The sequence below is a fragment of the Ruditapes philippinarum genome, unplaced genomic scaffold, assembly GCF_026571515.1.
Source record: "Ruditapes philippinarum isolate M1 unplaced genomic scaffold, ASM2657151v2 ctg10042_1_1_1_1, whole genome shotgun sequence".
Taxonomy (NCBI): Eukaryota; Metazoa; Mollusca; class Bivalvia; order Venerida; family Veneridae; genus Ruditapes; species Ruditapes philippinarum.
In genome coordinates this window covers 12,799-24,375 of record NW_026864255.1, presented here as the reverse complement: position 1 = coordinate 24,375, position 11,577 = coordinate 12,799, and the positions used below count along the sequence as shown (strand labels likewise).

Sequence of the window (11,577 nt, the reverse complement as noted above, 5' to 3'; positions counted from 1 at the left end):
AAATCCTGTCACACACAGATGCTTTGTACTTGAAAATGAAATGTGGAATTTTTAGTGGTTCTTTTCTAAGTTCAACTTTTGCGCCCCAGTTTAACATATTCTCTAATCCATATGTTTCTTATTGTCTTATTATTGTACATGTGTATACTAAACAGGTAAAATTTATTATAATTGATTTGAAGCTGCACGGACACTAGATTTGGATGGACGAACTTTGTATTGAAATAAAATATAGTTATATTGATGTCTGGGATACATATCTGGAACTATAAACGGGATTAACTGCCGTTTAATGATAATTCATGAACTTAATTCACGAAATGACAACTTTTAGTTCAATATAATTTTATTGTATTAATATACACAAGATATGCAATTTCACAATTTTACAAACATAATCAAGTGTACATACAAAAGGGTTAGGCTCCCTCCCAAAGTTAGTCAAAGTTATGTTAAATCATTTGAATGTAGTTGTGTGATATCAAATTTCAGTGACATTTAATTTGAAGTATTGTTTCAGTAACTAATTTCATGTTATAACTTAAGCAAATGAATGAATAGAGTGAGAAATTAAGAAAATTGGTGTCTAGAAAAGCCTAATAATAATCTTGATGATAAAAATTGATAAACTTAAAATAATTTATGGGTTTTTTAGAATTCAATGTTCTTAATATTAACAATATTTGAGAAAACCAAAGCAATAAGTAATAAAAATGACATATTATATAATTTGTCAAGTACAAAGATATTCACAGCCGAAAACCCTGGTTAATCATAAAAGTGTATATAAAACTATATATCTGCTGTCAGTAGATTACAACATTTTTGTTTTAGTTTTGAAAAAGAATAATTCCAAAATATCTATTTGAAAGAAATGTTTTTCATTTAATAGCGCATCCGCAAAATTACTGGTAAAAGGTAAAACCTACTTAAGATAGCAGCATAATATTTTGTTCCATAACATTATATCCATGTGTACTAAATAACAGATATATTGTATGTTACAACTCTTTTGAGAATCGAACCATACGATTAAGGAAACAACATACTTATAACGTTTATGAATTTTATAAAAAAAATCAGTCAGCAGCAATATTGTTTGTTGTATTGAATGTTTTGATTAGACTAATTTAAATATTTTCACATTATCCCGTTATCAGCAGAAAAGAGATATTTGGAGGTTTTTTGGAAATTATTTTTCTGGAAATATATTTGTATATATATTCAATAATGAGTTAAAGGCACATTGTGCCTCAGAAATCAACATTTAAAAAAAACATATGTGGATATGTGTTCCATAATGTTTTCGTAATAGATTAAGAGCATTTGATATGTTACACACCTAAATAGAGGAACGATGAACATGCAGTCATGTACGTGTTGTTTAGGTAGCAAAATTTAAACATAGCAGTATTTTGAAATTTTCATACAAAATACTCTATTACTATATTGATACTAATTTGCTTAAAGTGAAAAGGAGCAAATGATAGTTTATCGATATATCCAATAAGTAACTGTTTGGAAACTATAACAAGATAAGTAAGAACAAAATGAAAAAAAAAAAGAATAAAAATGATAGCATTTCTGAGGCTAAATGGGCCTTTAAGTAACAGCCAATTAGAATAAGTATATTCACTTTAGTAAATACATAACATTATCTACTAAACTTGTCACGTGCATTTTTTTTGTATTTGACAATGGTTTTATATACTTTTCTACAGTACTGATATCAGTCATTTTTTAAAATTTTGGATTATTTATTGGATATGCAGGGTAATAATTGGTTGGGTAATCAGGTAAAATGTTCTTGTTGGAACTGGTAGTTGACGTATCCTTCCAATCTGTTTCCGGTTTACGACGGTATCGTCTGCAGCAACATATCACTCCGACAGCTATAACTAGGAAAAACACCATCATAGCTATGGTTGTTGCCAAAATCACCATAATATCTGCTTCATCAGAATCTATAACATACACATAGAAAAAATGAGATTTGAGCGAGTTATACACGTTTTAAAATATCTAATTTGAAACCCAAAGTTGCCTTTTTGTATAGATAAAGGGTTATAGGTGAACTATAGACTTACTTCCAAAACTTTCAACACTTTAATATTAGAAAATTATAGCGATTATATTAAGATGCACCCAGATAACAGATGCCGATTTGGCTTCCCTGTTTACCATTTAAATGAATAATTGAAATAATAATACTTGTTAATGTATATTGATTAAAGCATTTTTGCACAGTAAAATGACCAGATGTGTTGTTCTATTCATTTTGCCAATGACAAAAATCTTACACCTTGCCAAATGATATTTTTCTAGGAAAAATCGCTTCTTGTATTTACCAGTTTGTTTTTCATTTCCGTTACTGACATTCACATTCTTATTCACTTTAACTTTAATGGTGATACTCTCAACTGTGCCGTTAAACGATCGTCTGCGTCTAATATTGCTATTACAATACTGAAGCAAAAACAACACAAGGTTTTTGATAGTACAAGCATTTTATAACTTACTATAAAAATATACATATCAGTTAAACTATGATCTAACGAGTATGTACAAACAATAATCGCAAAAGCATATTATATTACGGAAAGTGGTCTCCCTTCACGAGTGGTCTTATTACATGATTGACCATAGTTTAAACGACCCTTTATTTAGATATTGTAGAAATAAGCAGTTGCTTTAAAATTTTACATCTTGACATCTGTTGTCCGAGCCTTCCGGTCCGTAACAGTAGGCGACATAACATCGTAGTAAGTAGAAGCTATTGTCGGGAACGTCGGTGGGAACCAACTTAAACATGTCCGTTTCAGTTTGGAACCAGCGTGTATTCGCTGCACTGGCAGGAGCATTCTGTGCAAATTTAAATCCACCCCCAAGATCGTTGAAAATGCTGTTAGGACACCTAATATTGTTTAAAAATGTAAAAAATATCAATGCATGTTACATCATATATACATGTAGTTTATATAGAAAGAGCAAAGTACACACACATACAAGTATTAACATGCATTTTATTGACTTTCAAATTGAAATCTTATGGCACATTTAGTTTAATTTTCAAATTAACGTACTTCTCAATACAGTTTTGCAAATTTTCAATTCAATCTACAGCAAAAAGTCTTTTTTTTAAAAAAACCCCAGTATCTACAATAAATCATATTCTAAAGTTTTAGAAATTACATTGCGTTTAGTATGCACAACAGTTTTTTTCGTGTAGACTGAAGGAAGATAAAAAAAGAATGAAACGTGCCAAATTCACCATGTATTCACGTTTTCACATTAACAAAACAAAACAGACATAATTATTATCACGAAACATGGTGTTATGGTTTCGCCTTGTTATCGTAAGACATTTAATTTTAATTCAAGGGTAATTATTATATCGGCGAGAATTATCATGACAGAATATTTTAGAATATAAGAACACAGTTCATAAACACGGTCAAAGTCAAAGGATAAGCCAACATGTGTAATAGTTACGTATAAAATTCACTCAACAAATAGAGAAAACGTTAAAAAACACATCAATATAAAAAATAATAAAATCACACATTATAGAATTTGAAGGCTGGTTATAAATTCGTAATAAAGATTCTTGCCAAGTTATATGGCCGTATGTAAACGGTTGTTTGCAATATAATTTATTATTATATGCAAATAACCGTTTATATACGACCATATAACCTTTAAGAATGTTTTTAACTAATGATATATATGATAGAGGTATGATACCCGTTAATCTGTATAAATTGTACTGGGGGAGCATTCTCCTCTATCCTGTAATCACAGCTATACACAAATATTCCGTAGTGGTCTATGCTTGCTGAAAATACAAATACTTATTATTGTCTGTTACATTTTATATATGTTCGCTTATTTTTGAATATTAGATTTACACAATATACAGTGTCACGAGAGTTATAATTAAATTTATCATAGTGCACACGTGCACTGATTTATAATAAGTTTAACCAACGTGCTGTTTTGGTTTCCTTCCATTTTTGTAGACGAAACTGAAATATTGTCAAGGACACTTGTCATGGACCAATACAAGATGACACTGGTTAGTGATAACTAAAATATATATACATTGAATACCCAGACCGGTTGTCAGAGATTTCAGTTATAGTACAGCTAATCAAGTCAGACTCTTACAGTTACTACCGTTCCGGCCTAAACGCCCGAAATCCTCGTCGAATGCTTTACTAATGTTACACGAGGGGTGATCCAAAACAACGTCAGCTTTTGCAATGGCTTAGTCACATGTGGTTTAAATTTAGTTAACCATATATTGAAAAAAATCGGAATGCTAAATAAATGAGATAAGATAGAAAAATAATATATTGAGTAAAAATTGCAAGCGCAACATGCCATTCTATAACCATAGTAACACCTACTGTATGCGGCGCAGGCAGATTTTGCGACGACTGTTCAATTGCACGATACACGTTTTGTATGTCTAAATTGAAGAAACAATACAGGTGAAAAAAGCGCCACACAAAGCCACAAATGCAAAAGATGACCGATTCTACCAAAATGGAATATACTCTGACTCTGAACAGTAAACTTTTTTTTAATATAGAAATACTTTAGTATTAGTTTTTTGACGGCCAGGGCAGCCTAGATGAGCATCTAGCTCGTGTTAGGAAGACAAATTATGACCTGGCAAACGTGACGTTTGTCATCGCGACAAACACGCATCGAGACAACGTATTTCGCTAGCGACAGGACGACAAGTTGACACGGCGATAGCGCGCCGTTTGGTGCTTCGTCGTGTTGTTGTCAGCGACAACGCGACGCGTAAAAGTGTAACAAATCAGCTACCAGCTACCATACCATAGCGACGAAAAAAACTTTTTGAAATGAGCAACGGCGTGCGTCGCGTAAACAATAGCGACTCATTTATTTTGTATGTAGTTTTTCAATGACTTGTTTTTTGTTTTGTTTTTTGAGAATATGTTGTAAGAATATGCCGGACATACTCCAATTCATGATGGTTTATTTTATAAACGATAGAATGACCTATGTAACATTTACAGCAAACGTTATTTTGGATCATCCACAATTACCACTCAGAGGTATAGGGTCGACGCATGAGCATTCGCATGACCATGCACGTCTCCCCGATGATTTCAACACCATGAACATATTCGATATTTAATCGATTTTTCCGATCTATGCTGGATCTGCACAAGATGATCAGATGCTGTTCGGTAAATTTATCTAATTCAAATGAACACTCGTTTTCACTATATAATTATCATAATTGACATATTGACTTCTCAATTCTTACCCGCATTTTTAACACGTCAGAATTCTTCGGGTAGGAATGCAGACAATAGTAGACTACCCTGACCACTCGTGCTATGGACGCCTGGTCACAGTGGTCAGTCCCCGATCGTAAAGTCGTGCATGCTTAATCGATCGGATTGTCAATGTGAACTCTGCTTAAACTATGTCAAATTTTAAAACAAACATTGTTTTAATAAAATTCCTTTAAGTGATTTTGTTTCTATTCATTACCTTGCCTAGTTTGTTGATTTTTTACTTTTGTCTGAACCCGGAGTTTGATATCCTGACCGACATGAATGCCATTTGTTACCACCTGGCCGAACACATCACTGTTTCCGAACCGCTCTAGCACAGACATTTGATTCTCTGGTCTCACTCTAACGGCTTCTCCTACTTTATCTTGTGCTCTGTGGATACATATGAAATAATAACCCTAGCGGTAAAAGAAGAAAATGACAACCGTCATCTTCAATAGTTAATTGTGATAACGCCCCATTTCCTCTATCTTCTGGGAAGAGCTGGGACTTATTCTTATGTTTTAACCCCCGGTAAAGGCTCTTTCTTGTGGAAAATGTTCCTATAGACAAATTAACGCCAGTTAAAATCCTCGGCATTGCCTTTTGGATATTACCTTAGACTTATCGATGCCAAAGTTAAACCACAGCTAAGTATCTTTGACACGTGCTTATTGACTAGTGCATATAACACTCATTTTATAGCTCGAAAAAAGTTGGGTTAAAAAGCTCGACGAAAGTTTGGTTATTTCTACAATACATGTGTAAAACGAATCAAATAAGCGACGCTATGATCAAACGCTTTCCAAATAGATACATTTGTATAAAAGGTATGGAAGTTTTTCTGTAAAAAAACATTGATAAACGAATGTTCCAAATTACATAGACATTCGAGCGGATCTGACGCGAAGTTTAACACTTTCACGCTAGACATTTAAGAAAATTAATTTAAAGTACATAAAAAACATAAAAAAAATAATAATTTATATAATCACGCGTTCACATTTAATAATTCCATTATAAAAGAAAATAAAGCTCACGCCAATTGTACTGTAACTGTGCCGGAAGTTGGTGTGTTTTTCCCTGTACATTCAAATATAAATACAACATCACCTTCCCGCCCGTACTCGTTCTGTATTTGATTATAAACAGTCCAACGGTAGATCTGCTCCTGTATCTGTAAAATACATGTACAAGTGAAAAGATATCATGTAATAATTTTATATAAATCTAAGTTCATGTGCAGAATTTTTTTAAGATGCGACAGTGTCTGAATAACAATTATAAAAAAAATAAACGTTTGCCATTACCTTTATGTCTAATGATTTATATGTAGAATACATCTATATTACATATTTCAGAGTAATTTGTTGTCCAAAATTATATTTATTCTGACTTGGGTTGGGGGAAGGGGCAATATCTCGCATTCTTTGTGGGGTAATAGATAAACATTAACCAAATATATCAAGTTTAACATACACATTGAATTTACAAACATACATCAACAATTTCATATCCACAACCGTTCTTTCCTGTGGGCGGCATATTTGTTAAGCTGTCAACCTCGACAGTTGATTTAAACGGATTTTCATCCGTTCCGGTTCCGGACCAGACACATCCGGCTTGATTGTATTCTATGTCGTAAGAATCAAGTTTCGTGAAGAAAGCTCTTGTAACTATGGAGGTTTTCTTAAAGATTGCCATGGTTGCTGTCATTATGTTTGTTTCTGTGTTAAGAATGCACGACATAGCGCCTGAAATGATATGATTTAGAATTGGTGATATTTTAATTTTACGTTGTAAAAATATATGAGTACATTCATTTTGTTTTATAATATATATGTACACCATGAAGGGCCAAACACTGGGTAGATCAGCAGACTTTATGAACAAGTGGATACAGTAAGGTACTTGGTAAGGTTATATAAAATTGAAAATGGATATAATGTAAAAACAGAAAATATTCTTTACATAGAGAAGTGTTTGCATGATATTTAATGTATTTTTATCAAATAAAGATAATTACCGTTTTGTACAGGTTCTGTCTGGGCTTCTATACCGACAAACAGGCTCTGTAATTATTAACAAACAAATATATATTCATAAATTTAGACAAGACCAGATAATGGAGAAATCATGTCTTAAATTTTGTTCTGGTTCTTCACACACGGGAGTGACAAAGGAAAGCCAGCAAGCACATCCGTGTAATCTGATCATGCAGACTATAACTCAGGGTTGTCCGGTTTGCTCAATAAGTAGAGCGTTAGACTGTAAATCGGGCGACCCGGGTTCGATTCCCGAACGGTGCAGGTCGCTTTCTTTGTGATCATGAAATCCTTTCTACGGTCATTCGCACTGTACCTTTATTCTGGCATGTACAATGTACATAAGTTATCCGTCCCTTGCGAAAGTAAAGGCAACTGCCCAGAAACGATTTGGTGGCTGAACTGTGTGGCTTACTGCCGTGATAGGGATTGAAAAATACCAACATCACCACCACAGAGGACCTCATAGCATTAATGCATTATAGTGACCGATCAGTCAGTCCGGAGAGGTCCGTTCAATGTTGAGGGCAGGTTGGGGGGTCACTTTATAATGTTATGAGGTCCAAAGTAATTTGTACTATATCTTATACCGCACTTTACTCATAATGGTAACAGAAGAGTCATATAGAAAAGAAATCATATTGATAAAAAGCATCATTACTTTTTTTGTCGGACCGCTACCATTGTGAATATCTTGGAGAAAAGAGTAATTTGATGACTAATAAACACGGATCAAGTCTAGAGTCTAACATATTTTGTCTATATTTAAGATACAAGATTAAGCATAAAGTTAAAAAAATACTTGTTAAAAGTCTTTAAATTGTAACGTGTTTTTCTTTTAAGAAATAGTATGTAATTTATATCAGCTAATTAATGAACATTGGAGGAATTTAATATTTTACTTACAAGGCAGCATAATGCCACATATGGTGTTGACCCTTTCATGACCCTGTAGAAGATACAAACACTATTATGATTGCAATATATAGTATTGCATGCTGCACACATTCTGTTTATAGCATTAATAAAGATAAATATATGTACATGTAAAGCATAATTTATGATTCATTTACGTAAATGTTGTTACAAATTATAAGGGAACGTTCATAAGCCTTTTCTATAGAATATTTTAAAACGCTTTTTTGTTTGGAGTAAAGATTCAAAGTTATGGACTTGGACTGGCGCCATATTTGCAAGATTATTATTTTTGAAATAAAACTTTTTATCTTGTATATTGTTTGGAATTTTACAAAGTTTATATATATATACTATCCACTCCTTTATTTGACTTATGTGCACTCTCAACTGCTTACTGATATTTTAACTACTTATTTTATTGTGTTTAATGCCTGTTGTTTACTACCTGATCACTGTTAACTGTCTGTCTGTTTGTTTTGTTTTTGTTTTTATCTTATTACAGTTTAACGTCTATTGCTTTTCTACCTGACCACTGTTTACTGTCATATTTTTGTTTAATGTCTATTGTTTACTTGACTGCCTAATTTGTTCTATCTTATTACTGTCTAATGCATGTTGTTTTTCTACTTGATCACTATTTACTATCATATTTCAATTGAATGGCTATTGTTTACTGCCGGATGTTTTCTATCTTATTTCTGTTTAATGTCTATTGTTTACTACCTGACCACTGTTTACTGTCATATTTCTGTTCCACCTGACCATTGTTTACTGTCATATTTTTTTTGAATGTCTATTGTTTACTACCAAATCACTATTTACTGTCATATTTATGGTTAATGTCTATTGTTTACTACCAGACCACTGTTTCTGTCACATTTCTGTTATACCTGACCCTTTTTATGTCATATTTCTAGTTAATGTCTATTGTTTACTACCAGACCACTGTTTACTGTCATATTTCTGGTTAATGGCTATTATTTACTACCAGACCACTGTTTTCTGTCATATTTCTGGTTAATGGCTATTATTTACTACCAGACCACTGTTTTCTGTCATATTTCTGGTTAATGGCTATTATTTACTACCAGACCACTGTTTACTGTCATATTTCTGGTTAATGGCTATTATTTACTACCAGACCACTGTTTACTGTCATATTTCTGGTTAATGGCTATTATTTACTACCAGACCACTGTTTTCTGTCATATTTCTGGTTAATGGCTATTATTTACTACCAGACCACTGTTTTCTGTCATATTTCCGGTTAAGGGCTATTGTTTTCTACCAGACCACTGTTTTCTGTAATATTTCCGGTTAATGGCTATTGTTTACTACCAGACAACTGTTTTCTTTCATATTTCTGTTCTACCTGACCCTTTTTCAATGTCATATTTCTGGTTAATGTCTATTGTTTACTACCAGACCACTGTTTACTGTCATATTACTATTTAATGTCTATTGATTACTACCTGACCACTGTTTTTTGGTATATTTCTGTTAATTGTCTATTGTTTACTACCAGACCACTGTTTCCTGCCATTTTTCTGTTCTACCTGACCCTTTTTAATGTCCTATTTCTGGATAATGTCTATTGTTTACTACCAGACCACTGTTTACTCTCATATTACTATTTAATGTCTATTGTTTACTACCTGACCACTGTGAACTGCCTCTTATTTCTGGTTAATGTCTATTGTTTACTACCTGACCACTGTGACCTGCCTCTTATTTCTGTTAAATGACTATTGTTTACTACCTGACAACTGTGACCTGCCTCTTATTTCTGGTTAATGCCTATTGATGAGTATTGATTACCACCTGACCACTGTGACCTGCCTCTTATTTCTGTTTAATGCCTGTTGATTACCACCTGACCACTGTGAAATGCCTCTTATTTCTTTTTAATGCCTATTGTTTACTACTTGACCACTGTGACCTGCCTCTTATTTCTGCTTAACGCTTATTGATAACTACCTGACCAATGTGACCTGCCTCTTATTTCTGGTTAACTTCTATTGTTTACTACTGGACCACTGTGACCTGCCTCTTATTTCTGCTTAACGCTTATTGATAACTACCTGACCACTGTGACCTGCCTCTTATTTCTGGTTAAGTAATAGAAAGAGCACCGAAACACGAGGCTATCTGATTTGTACGAGGGGGCGTAGCCCCCGAGTATAAATCAGATTGCCGAGTGTTTTGGTGTTCTTTCTCTTTTGTATCATAGTCAAACATGACAGCACGTTCCCTGTTGTCATAATATGAAACCCCAGAAAAAAATAACCAATGAACGAGCATTTGATTATGATAGTTCTGCCCCTTTCCCTTTCTCTGCCGTCACAATATGTAAACCCCGGCAAAAATGAACCAATCCACGGGCATTATCTGGAGTGCGGGTAACTGATACCTGCACTCCAGTTACCGCACTGTGCATGTATATGTATACGATTTAAATCTGACACTTTTTCAACAGAAAGGTCCCCAAACTATGATACAACTTCTATTGTTTACTACCAGACCACTGTTTACTCTCATATTACTATTTAATTTCTATTGTTTACTACCTGACCACTGTGACCTGCCTCTTATTTCTGGTTAATGTCTATTGTTTACTACCTGACCAATTTGCCTTGCCTCTTATTTCTGCTTAATGCCTATTGATAACTACCTGACCAATGTGACCTGCCTCTTATTTCTGGTTAATGTCTATTGTTTACTACCTGACCAATTTGTCTTTCTTCTTATTTCTGTTTAATGCCTATTGTTTACTACCTGACAACTGTTTACTGCATGGTGTTTTCTATATCATTTCTGTTTAATTGTTATTGTTTTCTGCCGTAAAGAAGTAATCGGCATGAGTATGATAACGGATTGGATCGGCGTTATAATGATAACGAATTGAAATAACAAGCGTTTAAATTGGCCAGGCTAATCAACGTGATTATGGTTACGGATTAAAATATTCGGTAAGAAAGATAAATAAAATTCAATGTTGTATACATGTTCTTCAATAACTATTCTCTAATACAAACCTTATGTGGATTATGAAACAAAAATTTAAGAAATCAGTTAAACTTACAGCAATGTCAGTAATAAGGAAAAAAGGTACTTTTATAAATCACTTGCAGAAAAGACAAGTAAAATACTTACGTGAATATATTCCTTTCACCATTTATGTATAATTTTGTTCGACGAAACAAAAAACCATTTCATATAACTAACATTAAAATGTTTAGCAGACCGTAAAGGGTAGGTACTATACCTAGATGCATTGATGCGTTTTTTCGTAAATT

At 33.2% G+C, this 11,577-nt stretch overlaps 1 protein-coding gene across 1 annotated transcript; it reads right to left on the bottom strand.

Annotated features, from left to right (window-relative positions):
- Positions 1-328: 328 nt before the first annotated feature.
- On the bottom strand, positions 329-11,577 carry LOC132724999 (uncharacterized). Its single transcript, XM_060709993.1, has 10 exons — positions 11,435-11,577; positions 8,270-8,312; positions 7,345-7,390; positions 6,819-7,072; positions 6,359-6,495; positions 5,536-5,711; positions 3,745-3,835; positions 2,704-2,914; positions 2,349-2,466; positions 329-1,964 (listed from the first exon to the last, which is right to left on the bottom strand). The coding sequence occupies exons 2-10, from the start codon at positions 8,306-8,308 to the stop codon at positions 1,741-1,743; spliced, it is 1,296 nt and encodes a 431-aa protein (XP_060565976.1). The 5' UTR covers positions 8,309-8,312; positions 11,435-11,577; the 3' UTR covers positions 329-1,740.

Bases quoted from the DNA above. Each gene is read 5' to 3' on its own strand.
- LOC132724999 (XM_060709993.1), bottom strand. From the start codon at position 8,308: ATGAAAGGGTCAACACCATATGTGGCATTATGCTGCCTT. The intron at 6,496-6,818 runs GTATGTTTGTAA...TGTATTTTACAG, and splicing joins GTGGATATGAAATTGTTGAT to ATACAGGAGCAGATCTACCG. The intron at 2,467-2,703 runs GTAAAATTTTAA...TTTTTGCTTCAG, and splicing joins CGGACAACAGATGTCAAGAT to TATTGTAATAGCAATATTAG.